The 26,750-nt window shown below is 35.9% G+C and overlaps 1 protein-coding gene and 1 pseudogene across 2 annotated transcripts in view; both read right to left on the bottom strand.

Moving 5' to 3' along the window:
* Nucleotides 1–2,935, bottom strand: part of LOC309486868 (5-hydroxytryptamine receptor 1D-like) — a 5,689-nt pseudogene extending 2,754 nt beyond the window's left edge. Inside the window, exon 1 of the transcript in view lies at nucleotides 2,915–2,935. The product of the transcript in view is annotated as a 5-hydroxytryptamine receptor 1D-like (transcript). The remainder of the gene's footprint in view (nucleotides 1–2,914) is intronic.
* LOC309486866 (putative methyltransferase TARBP1) lies at nucleotides 2,857–26,367 on the bottom strand (the record flags this gene model as incomplete). Its single annotated transcript, XM_082154333.1, has 28 exons — nucleotides 2,857–3,458; nucleotides 3,890–4,014; nucleotides 5,948–6,127; nucleotides 6,335–6,506; nucleotides 6,720–6,801; nucleotides 6,835–6,934; nucleotides 8,627–8,765; nucleotides 8,845–8,931; nucleotides 9,154–9,306; nucleotides 10,616–10,726; nucleotides 10,899–11,019; nucleotides 11,294–11,365; nucleotides 13,128–13,318; nucleotides 13,431–13,619; nucleotides 15,200–15,419; nucleotides 16,473–16,600; nucleotides 17,253–17,411; nucleotides 17,630–17,727; nucleotides 17,812–18,063; nucleotides 19,498–19,660; nucleotides 19,770–19,859; nucleotides 20,867–20,963; nucleotides 21,347–21,482; nucleotides 21,609–21,706; nucleotides 21,813–21,865; nucleotides 25,262–25,407; nucleotides 25,494–25,645; nucleotides 26,282–26,367. The coding sequence occupies 28 exons, from the start codon at nucleotides 26,365–26,367 to the stop codon at nucleotides 3,318–3,320; spliced, it is 3,741 nt and encodes a 1,246-aa protein (XP_082010459.1). The 3' UTR covers nucleotides 2,857–3,317.
* Nucleotides 26,368–26,750: the final 383 nt, after the last annotated feature.

Below are 26,750 nucleotides of genomic sequence, written 5' to 3'. Positions count from 1 at the left end.
AGTAACATTTGGAATAAATACTAGTATCTAATAAATAGTTACTAGTATCTATTCAATAAGTACTAGTAGCTAATTTATAAGTACTAGTATCTAATTAATAGGTACTAGTATCTAATGAATAAGTACTAGTATCTAATGAATAAGTACTAGTATCTAATGAATAAGTACTAGTATCTAATGAATAAGTACTAGTATCTATTGAATAAGTACTAGTATCTAATGAATAAGTACTAGTATCTATTTAATAGGTACTAGTATCTATTTAAGAGGTACTAGTATCTAATGATTCAGTACTAGTATTTATTGAATACATACTAGTATCTAGTAATAGGTACTAGTATCTAAAAAATAAGTACTAGTACCTAATAACTACTAGTATCTAATATATATGTACTAGTCACAATTGGAATACATACTAGTCAGAACTGAATAGTTGATATCTGAATGACAGATCCCCATAGAAGTCAATGGCAAAAAAAAAATATTTGTTACTAGTAACAAAATAATAGTTACTAGTCACTATTGGAATAAGTACTAGTATCTAATGAATAAGTACTAGTATATTTAATAGGTACTAGTATCTAATGAATAAGTACTAGTATCTAATAATAAGTACTAGTAACTAATGAATAAGTACTAGTATCTAATAAATAAGAACTAGTATCTAATGAATAAGTACTAGTATCTAATGAATAAGTACTAGTATCTATTTAATAGGTACTAGTATCTAATGAATAAGTACTAGTATCTAATGAATAAGTACTAGTATCTATTGAATAAGTACTAGTACCTAAAGAATAAGCACTAGTATCTAAAGAATAGGCACTAGTACCTAAAGAATAAGCACTAGTATCTAAAGAATAGGCACTAGTACCTAAAGAATAAGCACTAGTAGCTAATGAATAAGTACTAGTATCTAAAGAATAGGCACTAGTACCTAAAGAATAAGCACTAGTAGCTAATGAATAAGCACTAGTAGCTAACGAATAGGCACTAGTACCTAAAGAATAAGCACTAGTATCTAAAGAATAGGCACTAGTACCTAAAGAATAAGCACTAGTAGCTAATGAATAAGCACTAGTAGCTAAAGAATAGGCACTAGTACCTAAAGAATAAGCACTAGTATCTAAAGAATAGGCACTAGTACCTAAAGAATAAGCACAAGTATCTAAAGAATAGGCACTAGTACCTAAAGAATAAGCACTAGTAGCTAATGAATAAGTACTAGTATCTAATGAATAAGTACTAGTATCTATTTAATAAGTACTAGTATCTAATGAATAAGTACTAGTATCTATTGAATAAGTACTAGTACCTAAAGAATAAGCACTAGTATCTAAAGAATAGGCACTAGTACCTAAAGAATAAGCACTAGTAGCTAATGAAATAAGTACTAGTACTTAATGGAATAGATACTAGTATCTAAAAAATAAGTACTAGTATCATGAAAATAGAGACTAGTCGGTTAAAATGATTAAATGTTAAAACGGCTTGCCATACGCGTGCAAATTAATTAATGTAATGCGGAACTATTGTTAGATACGCGGGTTCTTTAGGGACACCTAATCTGTAGCCCCGCCTTAGCTCTGAAGCAGGCTGCGATGTAAAGATTGCAATGCTGGAATATATATATTCGTGGGCGCGATCGAAAAGTAGCAAAGTGTTTACTTATATTTGTGTGCGTGCGTGCGTGCGTGCGTGCGTTCATCATTATGTTTTGCAACAATTAGGTTGCGAAGGTCTTGAGACAGCTCTTTGCTTTTACCCATCATGAGATGTGTCTTGTGTGACACCTTGGCAATGACACCTTTTTGTAGGCCATCATTTGGGACTGAACCAGCTGTTATTAATTTCCACTGACAGGGGGCTGGATTGCTTTTTAATTACTGTAAGTTTTCAGCAGTTGTCTTGGCTTCCCATGCCTTTTTGCGCCTCCCTTTCTTCATGTGTTCAATACTTTTTCCCTGTGTCATTTCACATTATTACACATAACTTAATTTCTGAACTTATTTTTGTTTGTTTCTTTGTATGTATGGCTTACTTAGGTTGTTACCAACATCTGGTGAAAATTTCATGTCAATAGTCAAGGCAAGTTTATTTGTATAGCGCTTTTCACAATACAGATTGTATCAAAGCAGCTTCACAGTATTAAATTAAAATAATACAACAAAGTTTGTTTCAAGAGGAATTTATTGATTGATAAAATTAAATTAAATATCCCCAAAAGCACCTTTGGAAATATATTTACTGAGAAAAATGATGACGTGTTCAATACTTATTTTCCCCGCTGTATATATATATATATATATATATATATATATATATATATATATATATATTTTTTTTTTTATTTTTTTTTTTTTTTTTATACATATTTATTTATATTTATTTATTTAAATTTTTTTAGGTTACTTTTTACATCCTTGTTTTATTCAATTGTTTTCTAAGTGTTTTACGGCTTAATGTTCACTTAAAGGGATAGTTCACTTTGAAATTAAATTTTGATATGTTTTAGCTTACCTCAAGGGCATCCAAGATGTAGGTGTCTTTTTCCGCAGTAGTTTCAATTTTGATCTTTTTAGGTCAAACCGTTCTTGTCTGTCAGTCATATAATGCAGGTCTATGGTCACCACCTCAAAGAGCATGCACAGAGTCCAAATTAAAACAATTCCCCGTCGTCCAAATTAAACAATTCCACATCGTAAGTACACATTGATGGCCTAAGACACGAAACGAGCGGTTTGTGTGAGAAAACGAACAGTATTTATATCGTTGTTACCTCTTGTACACAGCCACGTCCAAGTGATCTGAGAGCGCGGGCGGGTATAATGCACAAACCTATGTCACTCCCACATAGCATCTTTTCTCTACTTACAGATATGACTAGACATGCACAGGCGAGTGGCCTATGTACGCAATTTCCAGCGAAAACCATCCCGACCTGTCTAAAACAAACACTTATAGGCTTACCATAGTGAATTAGGGTAAGACAAAAAATATGTTTTGGAAGAAGGATTGAAAAAAGTTACATAATGTACGTTTAAGCTACATTTTTAAAAGACGCATCCTTTTTTATCAAAGTCATCAAATAATTATTAGGGTCACTGATCCTTAAAAATTTATAAATATATTTGCATTACATAACAAAATGTAAAAACTTAAAATGTGGTTGTCAAACATTTCTGTAGCTACTCTGCTAGGACATTTGCTAATATGATTGAACATTCATATATTTTTGAGTGTGGCTGAGATGTACAAACACTTTTTGGGGCCACTGCATATAGACAGCATTTGGGTGGTGAGTTGGAGGTGTTGGTTTACCCGAGTAAAAGGAGGCTTCTCTCAGGAAACGTGTAATCTTGTAAACTCTGGCTGTTGGATGTCTGCTCTACACCTATTACCCAATATCCCTCTCTCTTCTTCAGCTGCAGGTAATCTGACAACTCGGCGGGCTTCACCTGGAAAATGAAGGCAGATAACTTGAGATTTCTGAACAGCTTCATTAATCATGACAGATTCAATCAACAGAATGCTCATTTTCTACATTTCACCCCACAAAACCGAGCTTCTGATGGTTTTGTGTGGTACATATTTGGCTGATGTAATGCATGATTATGAAGAATAACATCTCTAGGCTTGTTTCAACTCACACTTAGAGGAAATATGAAAATATAACTATTTCTTTAAAGCTGCAGTGTGTAATTTCTGCACCCCTAGTACCACAATTGTGGAAACAATTGATTTTGAAAAAAAAAACCACACAATTTTTGCAGTTTGGATTAGTTTTGAGCAACTGATATATTTGTCAAAAAGGCTGCAAAATAAACTGAACAGAATTGATACTCTATACAAATAAAGAATCTATATCTGGCCAGAAATAAAAACACACCTCAAGCATTGGCAGCCACAACTCTGAAGACACACTGAGCGCCTGGAACTGTTTATCATTAATGTGTCGCAAACTGTCCAGAACCAGAGCTTTGGCCCCAAAGATCTCACACGTCCTGCACAGACCTGGAAAAGACACACAAACACTTGCGGTTTAGTCCTCTGATAATCTTAATAGTAACACGTCTAGATAGATAGATATTTTTATATTTCATATTTCAAATAAATGCTGTTATCTTGACTTTTTATTCATCAAATAATCTTTAGAGGGGGGAAAAAAGCAGCACAACTGTTTTCAACATCAAATCAGAATATTAGAATGATTTATGAAGAATCATGTGACACTGAAGACTGAAGTAATGATGCTGAAAAATCAGCTTTGATCACATGAAAAAAAAAACATTCTAAAATATAGTAAAATAGAACACAATTGTAATGATTTTAAATTTACAGTATTTTTGATCAAACAAATAAATGCAGTCTTGGTGAGCATAAGAGATTTCTTTCAAAAACACATAAAATAAAACATTTCACATATATTATATGATACAGACATTCATATTCATCTGTGGTTCTTTTATCAGTCTTATTGAAGGCAACTGAGCGCTGATATTTATTCATAGAATGTGACTGAGATAAAGCATGAATGAAAACCATATGCCTATCAAACAAACAATAGTTGGCTTGTGCAGAATGTTTGAATGTGATGAATGAGCCTTTTTTGATGAGCTTGTGTTAAAACAGATTTGTTGGTTGATTCAGAAGGGAAGATGTGTGTGTTGAATGTCTCTGTTATAGTTGCAATGATGACATTCAGAAAACAACAAAGATCAAACAGAATGAAAACAGTGTGAGACACACTAGCATCTGTCACAGCAAAGACAATGAAGACCATAACAGGATGCACTCAATAATAGGGCTATGTTTCGCCAGGAATCTGGTGATATGATATGCATCACAATTTGATATATTGTGGTACTGCAAGAAAGGTGATAATATATTGCACTATTTCTTGTTGAATCAAATTTTAGGGAACACCTATATGCATAAAACTAGAGCAAAAACTCGTATTTCATTTTATTTAATAAAAACAGTGGGATCTGCATTTATATCTATATCACTAATCACTATTTTCTTTAGGTATATATTAGTTCTGGGCAATGATTAATCACGATTAATCCAGGGTTGCTGCACACTTTTTAGAGTCCAATTTAGGGCTAAGACCTTTTTAAGACCTGAAGAAATCATAATTAATACCGTACATTAGGGGCGAAATTTCAATATAGTTTTGTTGATAATAATTAGATGATATTTTACTGATTGTATTTTTGTACTGGTACCATGGCTGGTTTAGGCCTGTTGTTGACAGCAGACTCACAAAGAAATTCATATTTTTCATATTCTATGCAGTGGTCAGTTCAAAGAAGTGACAGAAATTAACATTTTTATTAAGGGGCGATATTTGCCACCTTAAATTGATTTCCAGGAGCATTTTCACCTATGGACATTTTTTTCTAAAAGATAATATGTATGCGAATTAGATAGTTTTAATTTGGAAAGCATTTAGATATGTTTAAGTCAAAGTGTCATCTAAAATTTATATAAATAACACATTTTTCTTAAATATATACATGCATATGTGTGTATTTACAAAATAATTATACACAGTATACACACAAAAATTATGTAAACACAGACTTATTTTGGATGCGATCAATCGCGATTAATCGTTGCCCAGCACTAGTGTATATATGTGTATATATATATATATATATATATATATATATATTACAGACAGAAACAGAAATTGCATAGTCCAATCCATGACTACATGACACTGTTTTATATTCAATACAGTAAAGCTGCTTGTTTTAAAGCAATCTATTGTATAAAGTGCTATATTAAATATGCCTTCACTGGAGTGCTGAATTGCTGAGCTCGTTCAAACATCCACATCGATATGATCAGATGTTTTCTAGGGTTTAGCCATCATAAACAATTTTATTGATCCCTTCTCCTATATAATATTACTATCATTCATTTTGTCTATTTGTCTTACCGCCCAGATTGGTGGGCTTGTCGATGAGTGATGCGACCACCAGGAGGTTGCTGGTGAGTTTGCCCAGGCGTGCTGCCCTCTGCTGGGCCATGAGCTCAGGCTCCTGCTCCTGGACGCTCATCTTCCACGGGGTGATTTTCTTCTGAACTTCTGCCCAGCGCTCGTCCTGCTCCAAAACACCTATCAGACATATAACATGTGTGCTTGTAATGTAATGATTTCACTCTTCTTCTAACAAATTAGCTGGTGCTGTAAAACACTGAACATTAGAGCTGACAAGACCGTATCCCTCACACTGATTGAAACCAGGGAAATAGCTGAAGATTCTCATGGTTTTTATAAGTGTGGTGAGGTTCCTGCTCTCTGCTGCCCTCATGTGGTGATTACCTTTGTCCTGCTGGATCCAGTCACCAGGCTGGAGTTCACAGAGATCCCTCACACGGTTCTTCAAAGGCAGGGCGGCGCACATCGGGAAGACAACAAAACTCTCAAATTTCCACAGTGGAAGCCACTCATCTTCTGACAACTCTGAGAGACTGGGAAAGGTCTGGAATATTGTCTGGAGAAGCAGAGAACGTGATGCTGATGGATTATGACAGGTCAGAACAAATGACATTATACACAGACAATAGGAAAAAAAGGTGTGTGTGTGTGTAAAGGAATAGAATATACAGTTTGTACAGTATAAAAATCATTACACCTATGGAGAGTCCCCACAAAGATAGCAAAACCGTGTGTGTGTGTGTGTGTGTGTGTGAGAGAGAGATCTCACCTCAACACTGTAATCCCTGATTGGGTGGAAAGCACTGAAGAAGAAATGCTCCTGGATTCTAGACCAATTTTTCATTGCATTTCTGTGAAAAAAAAAAAAAAAAAAAAAGTTTTACAAGTCTCTGGTATCTCCAGGTTTCTTCTGAGAATCTAAGAAAAACCAGTCCCAAAATTTGTCGCTATAATTTAGGATCGCATTCACAGGTCTATTAAACCCTGTAAAGCAGATATGGAGTTCATATTAAAGGGATACTCCACCGAAAAATTAAAATTCTGTCATCATATATACTCACCCTCATGTTGTTTCAAAACTGTATGAATTTCTTTCTTCTGCTGAACAGAAAGGAAGATATTTAGAAGAATGTAGGTAACCAGACAGTTTTAGATCCCATTGACTTCCATAGTAGGAAAAAAAAAATACTATGGAAGTCAATGGTATCTAAAACTGTCTGGTTACTGACATTCTTCTAAATATCTTCCTTTCTGTTCAGCAGAAGAAAGAAATTCATACAGGTTTGAAACAACATGAGAGTGAGTATATGATGACAGAATTTTCATTTTTCGGTGGAGTATCCCTTTAAAGGAGGAAAAAACACTAGTTTTATTCAGAGGCCCAAACTGAGCAAAAAAATATGTAATTTGGTGCACTTGCTGATAAAAAATTCTGATAGACTTAAAGGTCCTCTAAGCGATGTCACGCGTTTTTTAGGCTAAAACATTTTTTGTCACATACAGCAAACATCTCCTCACCATCCGCTAGCTGCCTGTCCCCTGAACACACTGTAAAAAAAAACACGGTCTCTGTAGACAGCCCAGGCTCCACAAACGGCAAGAAAAACAAACTGGCCCAGCCTGGACCACGAAACATAACAAACAGTGTTCCAGCCAATAACAGACTAGAATGATTTGGGGGTGGGGGTTTGGGGGTTAGTTCGCATGCACGTGTGGGGAGTGGAGGAGAGAGAAGCATGTAGAGGGAAGTTAGCTAGAGAAGAGATGTCCTAGACAACGACAACGACTAACGTTACAAATGTATATTCTTGAGAATTTTGATATGGCCGACACACGACCAAAGAGACGACTTTCCGATGAACAAATAACAAAGAAGAGGGAAAAGGAACAGTGAAGTCCTGAATTTACATCGGAAAAGCATTCAAAAGGTGGCGAGAACTCCGCCGGCAGAAGGGCTTCCAATCCGACATTCAGGTGGCTCTGTTTTTGCTGGACAGGTGGGTAAATCCAGTTTGTTTTTTCTAAATGGTTCATGACTGTTTCAGGAAGCACGGAAGGGGGGGGGGGGGAAATCAAGCTAGCCTCTGTTTTGTTTGACAATACTTCGAACAACAAGTGACATCACCCAACATCGTTTAGAGCACCTTTAATGTAAATTAATGAGATCTGTATCACAGTATAGCAGACTACTTACATAAAATGGTTATAAATATCTGTTGTCACTCTGTATCTCCCAATAATATGCGTTAGATTTTTCTGATCAAAGCTCTGTAGTTTTTATTGTGGGGGGAAAACATATGATGACTGACAAATATACATTCATTGAAAGCCTGAAGGCCACAATTTAATATGATCTTTCTAAAAAAAATTATGTATGGATAATCAATTAAACCTAAATAGCTTCAGTCCAATAAGTGTTCATCTTGAAATATTAAAGTTCTTAAATTTACTAAACAAAAATCAGTAAAGATTTCCGATTTACCACGGCCTGAAGGGGGACATTTTTACAGTTCTATTAAAAGGCCTTTTGCTTGCTAAAAAAGCATAAACTATCAATTAGACATCAGAAGGCATTTTTCAAAGTTGATCATGTCGACAATTTAGAGGCCTTAGAAATTCCCGAATCAAATAAGATGAAGTGCGCTTTACAGGGTTAATGAGTGAATCTTTTCTCACCCAGGTTTTCCTCCAGGGCACGGGCGTCCTCCAGCTCCCACACCCTCTTAAGGGCGAGCAGGGCATAGAGACGAACGCTGAAGTTATGACTGAAACACCACTGCAGGCTCACCTCCACCGCTCTACGCCACTGCACCTCCTGAGAGAAAACACAAATAAATGTTGATTTCTTCCTGTTCGCAGAGGAAGAAATTAGATTAAAATGATAAAAACTGCACCTTATCTTGCAGTTTCGGGAAGAGGACGTTCAGGTGCACGAGGACAGAGAAAAAAGTGCAAATGCTTGTTCTTGTCTTCTCATGCTCCTGCAAAACAAATTATTTACCAGTAAATAGACATATCTACATAACTCAAGCTGCTGTGTGTAACATTTTAGGTGTTAAAATACTTCCTCCTGTCCGAGTTTAATCTAGTTCTTTTTTTCTACCGCAGAACTTGGAATGAGAAGCATTCAAGCCTGGTTTTGTTGCGTATGTGTTGCACCTGTTTGTAGATTGAGGTTTGTGAGTTAATAAGTTCAGACTCACCAGACTGAAACAGTTCCACAGGTTCTGGATGCGAGACGGGTTCAGATGGAGGATCAGGATCAGGGTCCATTCGATCAGGTACTTGACGGATGCTTGGTTACTGCAGAACCCGGCCTCACACACGTGACTCAACACACAGTCCGACACAAACTCCTGTAGCAGATAACAAAGTACACTATTAAAGTGACTATATAAGTCTTACCTGCTAGAAAAACGTAACTAATTTTCATATGGAAAAACTGAATTTAATTTTTTTTACAAACACACACATATAATTTTTTTACATTTCTTCTACACACACACATATATATATATACATATATGTACACATATATATATATACATACATATATATGTATATGTATATGTATATGTATATGTGTGTGTGTGTGTGTGTGTGTGTGTGTGTGTGTGTGTGTGTGTGTGTGTGTGTGTGTGTGTGTGTGTGTGTGTGTGTGTGTGTGTGTGTGTGTGTGTGTGTGTGTGTGTGTGTGTGTGTGTGTGTGTGTGTGTGTGTGTGTGAATAGAAAATGGTTTGATTTTTAAAAAAAAGGTTTAATAATTTATATAAAATAAATTGCATTATATATATATATATATATATATATATATATACACACACACATACATGATCTATACATCATATATATCTATACATTAAAAAATCTAATTCAAATATATATACAAAATCTGATCTTATTTCATCTGCTATTGGCATGTGTGAGGAAAAAATATAATTTAGATTGCATCTCATGTTTGTAAAAAAAAAAAAGAAAAAGAAAAAAAGAAGATTACAAACAAAACAAAAATAGCAAGATTGTTTTATTTAGTATAGACTGCATTAGTGCTCGCCCACTCTTTCAGCAGCGCTGGTTCCGGAAGAATTTTTTTCATTCATTTTTCCCATAGGGATTTAAAAAAAAGTTTTTGATAAAGTATTATAAGCCATGAACCAAGCCAATCAGCCATGAGGTGAATCATAACTTTACAAACTTCGATTTGAAGCAAAAAAATAAAAACTTTCGGTACAAGACTGTGTATTTTATGGCTTTACGGCTGAGAACTACAATCCAGTAAGGCTGTCTTTAATGGTTTATAAGTTATTGTTAAAAATCAGTTTCCCTATGGAGAAAATGAATAGAAAAAGTATTTCCGGAACCCAACTGTTGCACTCTATTACAAATAACAGCCTTATATATATATATATATATATATATATATATATATATATATATATATAAGTCGTCATTATAGAATATTTAATTAATTCATATTTTTTCTTCATTGTGCCCGTCTAACTATGTAGGCTTGTTATACATCCACTAGATTTAATCGAGTAATGTTTAGTAGAAATGACTGAATGTTAATATTACTTTGTGAGGTTGTTATCAAATTGGTATCGGCCAAAATCCTTGAAATCCAAGTGTATTAATATGCATGTGCGTGTGTGTAGAGATCTAACCAGTCTGAGTTTATGCAGTAGCAGCAGCAGCGTCTGCCACACACGGTTCTTCACTCTGTGCTGGATGGAGTTGCTATAGTAACGTACTTTGGATTTTGAAATCTCGGCATCCTGAGGGAAGGAAAAGAGAAACAGGAGGGAACTTTAATCATAAACACATGCAATAACCATGAGAAGAACAGAACAGAATCAAACACACACTCATTGTTTTCAGGAAGTGTTTTCTTTAAGAATTGAACACCCAATTTCCAGTAAGAGCTGTAGTTAAGAACTGAACACAAACCTTCCTCAGTAATCGTTGCACGAGCTCTTCCATCAGACGCTGGTGGAGACGATTAGATGGATTCAAGCGGCAGAGAAAAGCCAAAGCACACACTCGAGGAAACTGATCGTCTCTGTTATCACTGGAAATGAGATTCAGAATAATAAATGTAAATCAGCATCAAAGTATTTGACATGCTACTGTATGAGGAAAAGTACAATGAATATATTTAATTCAAGTAGTTTTGAACCACAGTCTATTTATAAAAGTCATGCTTAGTCAATGATGCCAACCTCTAAAATGTGCATACCACAACATTTCTTCACAATTATGGAATGCTTTAATGAAACATTACTCACTAGTGTATCAAAAGTGACAACTATCTTACATTACAAACAGCTAGTGTTGTGGTTTACCTGCTGACAGCTGTGTTTGCTGCACAAGTATCACCAAATTGCTCAACATAGCTTTGAACCTCCTGAACAAGCCTGAAAGCAAGAGAATAAAGGAAAATAAATGAATAAAAAAAGAATAGTGTGTGTATATATATATATATATTTATTGATTTATTTATGCACATATGCGTATGTATTAGAGCAGTCAAATAGATTAATATAAAATATTATATAAAAAGATATGGGTATTATAAAAAGACAAATACTACGGCTGCATGATATCGAAAGAAAATGCGATATTCGATACGATAATGCTTAAAGTGTGTAAAATTAATTTAAATGATCTTTAAAATATATTCAAAATGGTATAACCTACATACGTGTTTCACATTCTTTTTGTGACAAGAAAACATCCCAACAACTTCTGAAAGTGAACATCAGTGTTTTACTGTAGCATAAGTATAAGTGTTATTTTAACATCAGTGTAAACTACGGGGTTTAGGGTTTCAGGTTATCCTACATTAGGTTTATTTAACAGCAGAAACTGAATAATCAAATTTAAAAATAAAACACGGCTTAGTTTTCACTCTATGAATTAAATATCGGCTATATAGTATACTGATTCTTATTAAAGCTACAAAAGTTATGCAGCAAAGAGCAGTGAGTGATTTTTGGTCTATTGCTCATGACCCCAGTTATTGCAAGCCGTTGCGATATGCATATACATTTGCGATATTTCGATATATTGTGCAACTTTTGTAACTTACAAACTTTGTTACTATATATATATATATATATATATATATATATATATATATATATATATATAGGGGTGGAACGGTACACAGAAGTCACGGTTCGGTTCATACCTCGGTTCAGACATCACGGTTGGGTACGAGCTCTGTACAATGGAGGGAAAAGCAAAACAAAAATGCAGAAGGCTTGTGCATGTCTCAGGCTGTACCACCAAAGGAAAATAAATTACTTAAGCCTTGTATTTTATAAATATAGGTTGTCCTCACAGTAGAATTATGTTGTCTAGGAATAAAAAACACCAGACAGAATGACTATATTGGAACGACACATTTATGAGCGTTTCAATTTTTGTTTTATGCACTTACATTTCTACATTTTTTCAATTATTTAAAATATCTTTATCAACTGTCATAAAACGGATTTACTGCTAAATAAATGCAATGAAATTAGGAGGGATCAACTGATCATCTAATTGTTTGATTGATTTAAGACAAATATTGTACACAAACTATCAAACTAATTGTATGTTTTTCATCAAGTTTATTCATCATCTGACAATAAATATTTCACACACCATTTTACGTTAGTGCAATGACAAATTAAAGCAGGTCTTTTAGAACTGACGATCAAAACGTCTCGATCGCCCCGGTGACTGGTCCTAGTAAAGGTCATAAGCCCCGCCTCCCCGTGTTATTCTCCCCCGTGAGACCAACTAAACAATTCAATTACACTTCAAATATCTTTTTTCCAAAGGTGGTTTCTGTCATTTACTGTAGTTTTTTTTATCACGCTGATGTAAGTTCAAGTGTCTGTTTTTTAAATAAGCTTGTTTTTAGTTAATTACGCGATGCTATAAAAACGGTGTAACGTCATGATTGACAGGTTCTATAAGTAGTCACTGATGCACCAACAGACTTTTTATATATATATATATATATATATAAAAAGTCTGTTGGTGCGTATATATATATATATATATATACATACACAGTATATATAGAGTTTAGTATTTTTTCAAAATATTTATTCTGTATTTATTTAAATATTAATATAAACATTTTACTATTTGAATATCTTTCTTAATGTTGTTCAAATTGACCTTTGGTCTCTTCTGAACACCGGGCCGTACACACAGGCCTCAGTCAGGATGTTGAGGTGTAAGAGAGCCGTACTGAACACAGCGTCTGACTGGACACCCTCTGCTGGAAGCCACGTCTCACAACAATGCTGGATCAGAACATTAAACACCCCTGATCGGACCTGAGCCAACTCCATGAGCTCACTCAAAATCTGTCAAAAACCAGAAAGCTTTTATTATATACACTAGCTATATATATTTTTGATCAAAATATGTTGTGGATGTAAAGGGAGAAGGCGAAGTGCTTGTAGATCTTTCCCTGACCTGTTGTATGCAGGCCGTGATGCTGGGGTTCTGTTCCTCTGTGAGCTGCAGAAGCTCATGGTCAAAAGCTAAGCGCACGAATCCCTGCAGTGTGGACCAGAAGTCATGAGGGTTTGTGCTCAGAGCCTGAACCACCTTCCATGATGCACATACGGCCTCGACGCACAGAGATTCTTCACACTGCACCATCTGCTGGTGAAAATACACCCATGAACTAAACACGCATCACAACAACATAACCTGTCCGTAAAAAGGCACAGAAAAATAATATACACACATATATTCTTTTTTTACCAACAGAAAATCATATTTCTACAATTGTAAAATTCCCTGAAATTCCTGGTGTTGTTATAATGTTACTGACACTTGTTTGGCACAAGAAACCTCAACTAAGATTATCAGTTGACTTTAAGGAAGACTACTTAGATAACAGTAGAATATGTATTTGTTGCGCTTTAAATCTGAAATGATAATTGTAACGTACTCTAAAGTACACTGAGGAGTTCATCTGGTTTGTGTTTCAGATTCCAATGGACGAACAGCTTGTCATTTTTCATCACAGAAGTTGACGGCCCGGTTCACGTTGCAAATCACCTTTTACCGTACCCGTTTAAATACCCGTATCTCCTCTGTCCCGGAAGCTTTTTGCTAGATTTGTTTGACTGCTGCCATCTTGAACACACCTTGTTAGCGCGAATCTGTGTTTTTGTGATTACATGCTGTTGCTAGAGTTTATTATGTGTTCCTTTACAGTACTTGCCCGATGCATTCTATGTTATCATGTATATGTGGATGTAAAGTGTCCAGTTGTGTATGTTCTGTCGGTAGCACTTTAAGTCCTGTTCCAAATGTTCATACTATGTACTTATTATAGTAACTAAAATAACTAGGTACTAACTCTGAACCTACCCCTAAACCTAACCTTAAAGGGATAGGTCACCCAAAAATGAAAATTCTGCCATCATTTACTCACACTCAAGTTGTTCCAAACCTGTATGAATTTCTTTTTTAACACAAAAGAACATATTTTGAGCAATGTCGGTAACCAAACAGTTGAGGGGCCCCCCACTGACCTCCATAGTATGGGGGAAAGAATACTATGGAAGTCAATAGGGCCCATCAACTGTTTGGTTACCGACATTCTTTAAAATATATTCTTTTGTGTTCAGCAGAAGAAAGAAATTCATAAAGGTTTGGAACAACTTGAAGGTGAGTAAATCATGACACAATTTACATTTTTGGATGAACTATCCCTGTAACCCATGTAATTACCTTACATTACCCAGTGTAGAACACTTCCTGTAAAATAAAGTGCAAGTTTCTCTCTTCTCAAGTCGTCACGTTGTGTGAAGGCTGAAGAGGAGCGAGTAGGTAAGCAAGTCGTGCAACATTCATTGTGCACCACACAGGAACGTCCCGTTGTATTAGACACACTAGGTTTAGGAGAGAGTGCCACACCCCTGTTTGTTTTGTTTATTTTAATATTTAGAATAGTTTAGTTAGGGCGTTTCACGCTGAAGACTTTTCTGTTCTACATTTTATTTAATTGTCAGTTTAGTTGATAAAACTAGTTAGATGAGTTTCATTTATTTATTTTGTTTGGTACCTCTCATGCTCGCCTTCCTATCTTAGGTTGTTATTTGTATTGTTGTTATTTGTCTCTTGTAAATATAGATTTTTCACCTTTTTAACTTGGCACTGAACACAAAAAGAAACCTTTTAATTTAATTCAAGAGTACAGTCTATGTCCTTCTCTTTTGCTTCCCCACCTGTGGCAGGACTGATGCCATGAAGTCCAGCACCGGGAGAACGAGATGGCCAGGCAATAATGCCAGAGCGTCCACCGCAGCCCTCAGGACCTCAGGAGCTTCAGGAGCCCGGACGGTCCCAGTAGACTTCTGCAGGAAACTCAGACACGTCCACTGATCTCCAATAAACTGGGCCACAATTCGCCCCCAGTCCTTCAGCAAGAGGCCATCTTCTGGATGACTGGAGTAAACACACATTCATAAATGAATAAGTGATAATCCTCCTCAGAAAAACATACTTTGATAAAAGTTCTCCTCCATATGGATGTGGAAGATTATGATAGAATTGAAATTTTTGGGTGAACTTTTCATTGAAGACCCACAGCAGCCATGATATAAGTAGGTAGCTTATTTAAGATGTTTTGGTAACACTTTACAAAAAGTTCCCATTAGTTAAATCCTAGTTAGCATTACCTAACATTAACAATGAGCAACACTCTTTGTTAAGGTTAGTTAATAAAAATAACAAATCTTCATTGGTAGTTCATAATATTAGATACAATTTAATTTTAATAATGTTTTGGTAAATGTTGATATTAACTGAGGTTAATAAATGCTTATTTTTCATTGTTAGTTTATGTTAACCAATGTAGTGTGTAATGTAATGTAAAATTGGTAAGTTCACCCAAAAATGAAAATGCTGTCATTAATTGCTCACCCACATGCAGTTCTAAACCCGTAAGACTTTTGTTCATCTTCAGAACAGATCTTTTTGATGAAATCTGAGCTTTCTGTCCCTCCATGTCCCTCCAATAAAAGCCTAAATTCAATCTGTTCATCATATAAAGCGATCATGTCGCTTCAGAAAATTTGGACTAAACGGCTCAATTCATATGGATTCGTTTTATGATCTCTTTATGAACTTTTTGAAGCGTCAAAGTGTCAGTTGAGTAGCTGTCAAAGGAGGGACAGAAAGCTCTCAGATTTCATTAAAAAGATCTTTATTTGTGTTCTGAAGATGAATGAAAGTCTTACGCATTTGGAACGACATGAGGGCGAGTAATTAATGACAGAATTTTCATTTTTGGGTGCACTATCCCTTTAACTAACAAATGGAGCCTTATTACAAATGGAGCCTTATTACAAATGGAGCCTTATTACAAATGGAGCCTTATTACAAAGGTCTACCGAAATTGTTTTAGAGCTTGAACAGACCTGACTGTCGCAGTTGTGGGCTTCAGTAATGTCTGGTTGAGATGCTGGGATGATGATGATGATGAAGGGTAGAAATAGTCAGTCAGAGTAAAGTGATCTCATGGCCTCAGACTGGGACTTCAGGACACCTCGATCAGCCACATCACACAAGAGCGCAAGTGTGGCCATACCGACCGCTCTCTGAACCTGCCCTGGCACAGAGGGATTCTGGGAAAACACAGTTTAGATCTCATTCCATCAGAAATTGCCATCCACTTACAAAATGTTTTAGTAGGCGTCTAATTTGCTAACTAGGAGCTAACTTCAAAAAACATCCAAAATTACACTGAAACAAATATATATATGGAAAATATACTGGGAAAAAAATGAACCAACACAACTGAGGTTTAGCTCAAAGAATTGGGAAAGAATCTCTGCTTTGAAAAAAAATTAAACAAGACTGTTGTGCTGCTCGACTTACTTTATGGTTCTTCTAAATACTTGAATCTAAATTAAATATTTCTGTAACGACAGCCTAACTTTATATTTGACTTAAAAGTGAAGGGAAATAGAGCATATACACAAGAGCATTTTAGGGATAAAAACCTGTAGAATTTTAGGGTTGGTAAGATTTTTAATGTTTTTGAAAGAAGTCTCTTAAGCTCACCAAGACAAGTACAGTAAAAACAGTAATATTGTGACATATTTCAAATGTCATTTATTCCTGTGAGGTCAAAGCTGAATTTTCAGCATCATTACTCCAGTCTTCAGTGTCACATGATCCTACAGAAATTCTTATATGCTGATTTGGTGTACAAGAAACATTTATTTTTGTTATCAATGTTGAACACATTTAACAGTTAATATGTTTGTGCTGCACCTGTTCAGAAGGTTCATTGAGGATCCTCAAGCAGTGAGTGGTGAGTTTTGGGATGTAGTTCTGCTGCAGATTTGAGCCGTACCACGAAACAGTGGAGTAAGTGAGAACCAGCTCCCTTAATACTGAGAGATAAAGTTCAGACCTCTCCACATCACATAACTAGAGAGAGAAGGATGGTAGTTTATTTAACATGGTTTTAGGTGGTTCAAATTGATGGTCATCAGCTAGTCTAAATGGTTGAAGGAACAGGTTTCGACATGGTCGACCCGCTGATTAGTGCTGGTACACCACCTTTGATCAGCAATAAACCAGTTTTGACAACCCAGGCTTAGTTTTTCCCGGTAGGATTCTGTGTGTTACTGTGTGAAAACACTCACCTCCCTCAGTTCCCCACTCAACCTCCTCAGCAGAAACTCCTGCACTGAATCCCCCACCGACAGCATGTGCGTCTTCAAAGCGACAGCCACAACATCTTCTACAAACATCCAAACACATTAGCTTCCATTCAGCATGTCCAAACACAGCATGTTTGTCTTCTTTTCTCAAACACAACACACACCATTCTCCTGCTCTGTATCTGAGCGTCTGCGATGCAGCCGCAGCAAGCTCAAGAGTAACTGCAGGCTCTTGTCCGTCTTGTGAAGCACCAGATAGACATTAGTGCTAAGTCTCCGTAAGACATCCAGTAGAGGCTGGAGAAGCAGTTCTAGACCAGGTTCCTCATTCCTGGTCTTCTGTAGGTCTGCTGTAAGCAGTACGGCCCGCGCCAGCAGCTCGGCCTCAGCTGGATCAGGTAGACTTCCTTTTTGATCTGCCAGAAGAGAAGAAACTATACTCACGTACAGCCTAAACTCGAATATATATATATATATTTTTTTTTTTACTAGTGGGTACAGGACAATATAGTTCATTTATGTAAGTGAGGATCGCAAAATAAAGTAAACTGTGACATATTATACCCAAAAACTCTTCAACCAGTGGACTACCAGTAAAATGTATAAAAATGTGGGACCAAAAATGATTCAGACACTTTGACCTGACCATGTTTTGCTTAAGTGTTTTTTCTTTAATTGCTAATGTGACCTTTTTACACCACAGACTGAACAAAATTAAGCATTGCTTAGTAATTGGTTGAGCTAAATTGGTATTATCTAATTGTGTACTTAAATTTAACAGCTGACAGCTATTAAACAATTTATTTGTGAGACAGTCTAACAGAAGGATGGCCAAAACCAGTGAAATATCAACTGATTTGATAACTGAGTTCTTATCACATTTTATTTCCATTTTCTAAACTATAGCGAATAAACTGTGATAATGTGAGAAATGTTGAAGGTGTCTGAATAAATTTCGGTTTGACTGTATATACAACATACTATTTTAAAGACATTGCTAAATGTGACATTACAATGGGTTTATTTATGGATTGTTCACTGAAATGAAAAAAAGTTTATTAAAATTATGAAATTAAAAGTAATTTCAGGGCTCAGCGCTGAAAAATAATGTTTTACTGGCCCCACCACAAAAAAGTAATAAATAAATAAAATAGGCCTAGTTGTAGTCTTCGTTGTTTTGGACCCATAACCTTAATAAATAAGGTTGTTACAGCAAAAACTATTAGCACAAATACAATTGAACAAAGACAAACATACAAATAAAATAAACACAGCTTCATATTTTTCAGGTAAGTCTAACAGTAATTTTCATGTAGAGAAAATGAATAATCAAATGTAAAATAGCAATGCATAGTCTTCATTGTATAAATTAAATATATATTAATCCTTATTAAAGTTACAAAAGTTATTCAGTCAAGAAGAGCAATGAGTGAGAATTTCTGTGTCCTTTGTTGTTTGATTAACATTAAATAAAGACAGCAACTGGTTTATTAAGCTGCTGTCACTTTAAGAGCTGCAAGGATCCAAAATACTGTTACACCTGCGTTTTATAGGTGAACAATTTGCTCACTTAAGATATAACAGACTATGTTTACTAGGATACTCGCCAAGACCAGCATTTTTTGACGTAATTTTGTGTGAATATGTCCGATCAAGCGCAAGAAGGGCATCCACACGGAGTCTGAGAAGCGGCTTTCTGGAAGATAGGATATCGTTCCTCAGTGCCGTTATCGTTATAGTTGTCATCCTTTTAGTGTGAATGAGCATAGACAGGAATGTTGTTACAGGATTGACAAAGGATGTCGATGTAGAAATGTCCTATTCGGCCAAAATGTTGTGCTGTCTCTCACCTGAGTTGGCTGGAACTGCGAGAAAGGTCTTGAGTCGCTGCTGGACGTAGCTGAATATAGAGACACCTTTACAGTCTGAAGTTGCAGTGCAAAGTTCAGAAGAGCCTAAATCCCCGTCAGTCAGAAGAAAACGGCCTTCATTAGTCTGGAGCCAATTACACAGCTGTGATGGGAGCAAAGTTTGAGCTTTAGTACGTTGTGAATATTAGTTAAGATACAAATACTTTGCATTTTGTGCATGACTTATAGGTTTAGTTAGACTTTGAGTTTACCTCCTCCCAAAGTGCTGTACCCCGACATAGACTCTCATCAGCTCGAAAATGTGCAAGGAAACCAAAAACCTCATCTAGAGACACAGTGGACTGCCAAAACAAGAAAATCATTCAGATATCTGTTCTGTTTGATCATTAAATTAACTATTAAATGACTTTGCTAAGAAATGACATTAAGGAGGTTGTGTGCATGTTTCATAACTAATGGCAATGAGCCATGTTTCAACATGTGGAGGCACAAGATGTACAGGGTTATTTAAATGTCAGTTTGCCTCACCTCAGCTATTGTATGGTAAAAGAAAGTCATGTGGGATTGGAACAAAGTGAGGGTGAGTTTATGATGAAAACAAGTCAACTATTACTAACCCTATAAAGCTTATAGTATTATATTTAATATGAGAATTTCTAAAGCCTCTAAACTGTCAACATAATCAAACTTTACTTTTTAGCAAGTAAAAGGACTTTTAGAATAATTATAATATTAATATATGCTTTGCTGTGAAATTATTTTTATAAAGTAAACAATAACTTGCGGATAACTTTATAATGTTAGTAATATTTCAAGATGAACATTTACTGGACTGAAGCAACTGATTATCCACGCATCACAGGTTATCCATGAATGCATTACTTATATACGTCACATGATAATATGTGAGTATTAAATATGATTCAACAGGCTTTTAAGAAATGTGTATCTCTCAATCATCATTATATTGCATTGCATTACATGTTTTGCCCCCTACAATGAAAATTTAAGCATAAAACTAAGTATTTAAATATAATCTTACTAAGACATTTACATAAATGCTACCAGAATTTCATCTTACATTTTGGACATATGAATAACAACATCTGTACCTAATTGCATTTTTTCTGCTCACTTTGGGCCTAAATAAAAATAAAAATTAGGTGCGAACTACATATTCTCACTGTGTCATACTACAGGGCCATAAAATCCAGATGTACAATCAAATATGATAAAAAAATGTTGTCTAAAGGTAAGCTGCTCCATTTAAAGAGATAATTCTGACTATTATTTAATATCAGACTTAACTGTGTTAAGGATCTGAAGGAAAAAAGCAACTGTACAGTACCACATCTGTCAGGCAGAGAGCGGCATGGAGCAGAAAACACTGTGAAGCTCCTCTCAAAAGAACCTGGTGAGTGATCATAGTACAGCGCAGAACTTCTCTGAAAAAAACACAAACATGAAAATACTATGAGCAGATCATGTGAATTACAAACATCTTTTTTTGTTACAGTCTGCCGTGTCTATCAAAAGACTTGGTTTAAAACTCTTGATTCACAAGTATTTATTGTACGATTTTCGGTTTCGAATCATCAGAGTTTTGGGTGAATAGACTTTGAATGGAGTGCCAGAACTCTCTCAGGTTTCATTAAAAAATATCTTTATTTGTGTTTCCAAGATGAACAGAAGTCTACCGGGTTTGGAACGACATTAGGGTGAGTAAATGATGTCTAACTTTTCATTTTTGGGAGAACCTTTCCTTTAACTCTCTCTATATTTCTCCAATTTGCAGGATTTCATGATTCCAGCAGCTAGTAGTTTGTACCTGAACGCGTGGAGTCCATCAGATCCCAGTAAAGGACAAGGGGACAGACAGGACAGGGCCTGGGACAGAAAGAGCAGCGGGACTGCGCACCATTGCCGTGAACCCAAACGCTGAATGAGCTGCAGCAACACTGAACCTGAACACAATAACAGCAATTATTTCTGGATGTGGAATTGCAGGATTTAGACCAACTCAAAATATCCTGAACTCTTTCTGATGGATTTATTTAATAGCCTAAAACAGAGACCAAAACCCTCTTTACCTCTGTTCTCTTCTGGCAAACTGCTGAAGAAATTCACCATAAAGATTTGGAGTTTCACTCCCAGCTCTGGACAATCTCTGATGTTCTGCTGTGGTGCCCTGTGGAAACAAACAGCTTAAAAACATTCAAAGATAGAGACCAAACTAATTGTTTTATGTAATAAAACTTCACCTAGTATGAATTTTAACACCAGGGGACAATTACCTGTGATAGAGGGCGCTCTCTGCAAGAACATCCATGAGAGGGCCGATAACAAACTGACAACCAGAAAAACATTCATTATCAATAAATGCTTTCACAAACTATTTTACTTGCATAATGTGACATATTTCTGGGTTATGACTATCTCATAAGGCATTAGATCCCACTATCCTAAACCTATAAAGCCTACTGTATCATATTTGATTTGCGAGTTTCTAAGGCCTCTAAATGATCAACATTATCAAAACTTTGCTGAACAACCTTTTGTGCTCAATCTACCTCTAACCTTCTATCATATGATTGATAGTTTATACATTTTTAGCTTTATAGAATTACTGTCTATCGCAGGACTTTTATAGAGCGGATGTAGGCAGGGTTGACCCACCATTGAGGTCCTCGGTAATTTTTCGAAGTGCATATAATGAAGGTTGTGAAATAATTGCCTAATGTTAACTCTACTTTGGTGCTGCTATGATATTGCATATCGGCGATAACCGACTTCGTCTGAGCTGCTTTAGGGGCCGTTCTCACGTTCGTTATTTAAAATGTAGATGTGCGAAAAGTGCGCCCAAATAGAGAGCGACGCCCTCGCAACACCGCTTGTTTTCCCAGGCAAGGTGAAAAAAACGATCAGATGATCAGTTGATCTCTCCTAATTTCATGCCTTTAGCAGTAAATCCGTTTTATGACAGTTCATAAAGATATTTTAAATAATTGAAAACATTTATAAATGTAAGTGCATAAAACACAAAAATTAAAAACGCTCATTAATTTGTCTCTCCAATATACAGACTGTCAGGTTTGATTTTTTTAGTGCCTAGACATCACAATTTAACTGTGAGGACAACCTATATTTATAGTTCGGATACTGGCTATCAATGTGATGGTAGGTTATATAGCAGAGCTGTTTATGAGAAATCTTGGGCACATAAAAAATAAATAATAAAAACGTACATTTTAAGAAGGTTTACTACTGTTGTGACAAGCATTCTGAGACATATGCAAAATACTCGCGTTCTTGCGAAATGATTGGCCATTTCGTTTGTCGTTGTTTACGTAATGCCCCGCCCCCTCAGTGTGTCTGCAAATCAGAAGCGGGGAATGTCCGTGTGCATAGAGCCTATTAGATTAAAATTAAATCAGGAGGGTTTTTTTAATGTACATCATTGTTTAGCGCATACAGTATTTAGAAAATATTATAACATTATTTCATATTAATTCGAGCTATTGTAAAATTATAATTATACATTATAATACATTTCATAATGACAGTTCAAAAAAGGCTGATGTTAGACTTTGTAATCATGCTTTCTTATTCCATATCAGTGATAAATTGTTTAATTCTTTCTGGTTTGTCCACCCCAGTAGCTTTTAGGGGTGGAATGGTACATGTATTTGTATTGAACTGAAACGGTACGGGCGTCATGATTCGGTGCTTAAATTTACACGGAGAATACACGGTATAAAAATAAATAAAACTCGCGTGCAAATTAATTAATGTAATGCGGAACTACTGTTAGATACGCGGGTTCTTTAGGGACACCTGTAATCTATATATATTCATATATATATGAATGAGAGAGAGAGAGGCGCGGGCACGATCGAAAAGTCGCAAAGTGTTTACTTATATTTGTGTGTGTGTGTGTGTGTGTGTGTGCGCCTGTGTGAGGTGCGGGCGCGATCGAACAGTGGAAACATAAAAACATACTCCATGTGTTTTAAGTTACTGTTAATTAAAATTTGAAGGAAAACATATATTAATCTGAAATGTAGCAAATAAATTTTCAATTCATTCAGGTACAATTACCAAACATATCTCTAGGTCTTTTGGTCTTTTTATTAATTTAATTAATAAACTAATTATATAAAACTATTGTCAGTGCACTACAAATAAACTGGTTCTATGACTTTACTTTATTAATAAAACTTATTTAAAAAATACAAGGCTTAAGTCATTTATTTTCCTTTGGTGGTACAGCCTGAGACATGCACAAGCCTTCTGCATTTTTGTTTTGCTTTTCCCTCCATTGTACCGAGCTCGTACCCAACCGTGATGTCTGAACCGAGGTATGAACCGAACCGTGACTTCTGTGTACCGTTCCACCCCTATTTTATATTGTTAGTGATATATTAAATATATACCGAATATTGACTGAATTTTACTGACTGAAGCAACTTTGGTTTGCATGATTATCCATGCATCATTTTGATCAAAATCATGCTAAAATGCGAGTCAAATATGATACATCAGTCTTTTAATGAAAGTATATGCATTGCATTGAATTGAATGTTTTCCCCCACAATGTTTTTTTCCTTCTCAAGTGTGAGCTCAAAATTCTCCCATATCATACTAGATGAGCCTGATGTAAAAGTCTGATGTATCAAATATGAAAAAAAGAAAAGAAAAAAAATCAATATGTAAACTTTTTTTAAAGTTTAAAAAAAATGTGTCTAAAGGTATGCTATACTGTTCTATTTCAAAAAACAGATTTTTCAGACTATTAATTCAGATTCAAGTCAGATTTTACAGGGTTAAAAGGATAGTTGACCAAAAAAAGGAAATTCTTTCATTAATTACCATCATGCAGTTCCAAACCTGTAAGATTTTCATTCTTCTTCATCTTTTTGATGCAATCTGAGAGCTTTCTGTTCCTCTATTGACAACTACCACTTTGACGCTTCAAAAAGTTCATAAAGAGATCATTAAACTAATCCATATGAATTGAGCGGTTTAGTCCAAATTTTCTGAAGAGACATGATCGCTTTATATGATGAACAGATTGAATTTAGACTTGTACTGACAAATAAACATTCACCAAATCACACATCAGAATGTGGTAAATGGAAGCTCAAATATGTTCATTTGGCATGCGAGAAACAATGAGGTTCATTCTCGTGTTACGCATCATGTTTGAGCTTCCGCAAGAACCAATGAGGTTAATTCTCGAGTTACGCAGCACATTTGAGCTTCAGCAAGAACCAATGAGGTTCATTCTCGTGTTACGCAGCACGTTTGAGCTTCAGCAAGAACCAATGAGGTTCATTCTCGTGTTACGCAGCACGTTTGAGCTTTATCAAGAACTAATGAGGTTTGTTCTCGCGCATCAAGCATGTATGGTTGAGCTTCTATGTTCGCTAATCAATGTTTAAATGTGAATAAAAGACTAAAATAAATCTTCATCATATAAAGCGATCGAGTCTCTTAAGAAAATATTGACTAAACCACTCAATTCAAATGGATTAGTTTTACAATATCTTTATGAACTTTTTGAAGCATCAAAGTCATAGTTGCAAAGCTGTCAATGGAGAGGACAGAAAGCTCTCAGAGTTCATCAAAAAGATCTTCTGAAGATCTTCTCACGGTTTTGGAACGACATGAAAGTGAGTAATTAATGAAAGAATTTTTATTTTTGGGTGAACTATGCCTTTAAGATTCAAGGATGGATGGATACCTGTGAGAATGCCAAAGCAAACGCAGAACGACGCAGTGCTTTCAGCTCTAACAGGTGATTGACTCCTTCTTTCATTACTGCCTTGTTCTCACTGTGAAACATGCGCTGATACACACACAGCAGCCAGGACGGAGAAAACAGCCCACCTGATTATGGAGAGAGTCGGGGAACAGATTTAAGACAAATTAGAGTAAAACTAATATTGTGCTGCCATGTAAGAAACATGACAAACCTTGAATATCTTTTGCCGCTGTCTCAACAAGCACGTCAATCCTGTTGAGTACAGGTCGAATCACGTGAATCTTTAAAAAAAAAGATAAATAAACAGCATAAGACACAAATAGAGAGGTTAAATATATATTAGCATAAAATCGAATTATTAAACTGAACATAAAATGCAGTTAAAAAATATTTAATTTCCATAATCCGACAAATATTCAGATTGTTGGCCAGTTAATATGAAATTTGAATCAAATAATCAAAATATATTTTCTTTTCTCTGATGATGTGTTTACAGCCACGAGGGCGGGACAGCCTGTCACTCAAATGACATCACAGAAATTGCAAACCACAAGTCAATCCGGCCTGAATTGCCCTAAAAAACCTTTGAGATCTTCTAGGATCTGGCCGGTCCTGAGAGGTTTCCGGGGAGTAGAGGTGGTCAGAGAGAGCAGTGAGACACAACAGAACCCGAGCTGACACTGATTCTGTCCGATCTCTCTGATGCCAAGACAGCAAATCCTCCCATATCTGATGTAGGACCTCTGATTCAGCCTCTTTATGGCAGGACTTGAGTATGGTGAATCAGACCCGCACTATGATTTTTGAAACTATGGAGTCAGATAGATCTTTGACACAGCAAAGTGTGCAGGATAGAGTCCTGGAGATGATGTCTCCGTCATATGAGATGCTAGATAACAGCACTGCAGTGACTTCAATGGCAACATCTACGTCTAACCTGCCGGTTTCATTGTTGCCATCATCTCTCGTCATCAGCACTTGCAGAAGACCATGACTTACCTGCTCAGGTACATCGTCAGCCTGACAGGTACTGACACAGACTGCAAAGAGTCCACAGACAGAGCTGAGCAAATCCTTACCTCCATCTTCTGCACTGGAGATCATTTTCAGTAGCGGCATGCATTGATCCCATATAACTGACTTCACCTTACAAATAAAGCGCTCCTCTTGTGATTTATTGGAAAGCTGCTTGATCAAAACAGTTAAAGCTTCAATCTCCTCTATTTCGGGGCGTGATGAGCTTGCCCAGCACAAATTATTTATCAAACTCTCGGGATCGGGAGAGTGGGACAATAGGGTGCTTATCAAAATATGTGCCATCTCCCTTACAAGATAAAAAACATCCGCAGCTTCAAAATAGTAAAATCCGGTTCGATGTTTTGCCTTCTTCACACGTGTGAACCGGTGCGTCTACTTCCTGAAATATTACGTGGACGATTGGCGCATGCGCTGTGTGTGCAAAGTTGCT

The sequence above is a fragment of the Leuciscus leuciscus genome, assembly GCF_965113295.1.
Source record: "Leuciscus leuciscus genome assembly, chromosome: 22".
Taxonomy (NCBI): domain Eukaryota; kingdom Metazoa; phylum Chordata; class Actinopteri; order Cypriniformes; family Leuciscidae; genus Leuciscus; species Leuciscus leuciscus.
Note: the sequence above shows the minus strand (reverse complement) of the source record. Positions and strands in the feature narration are given on the sequence as shown.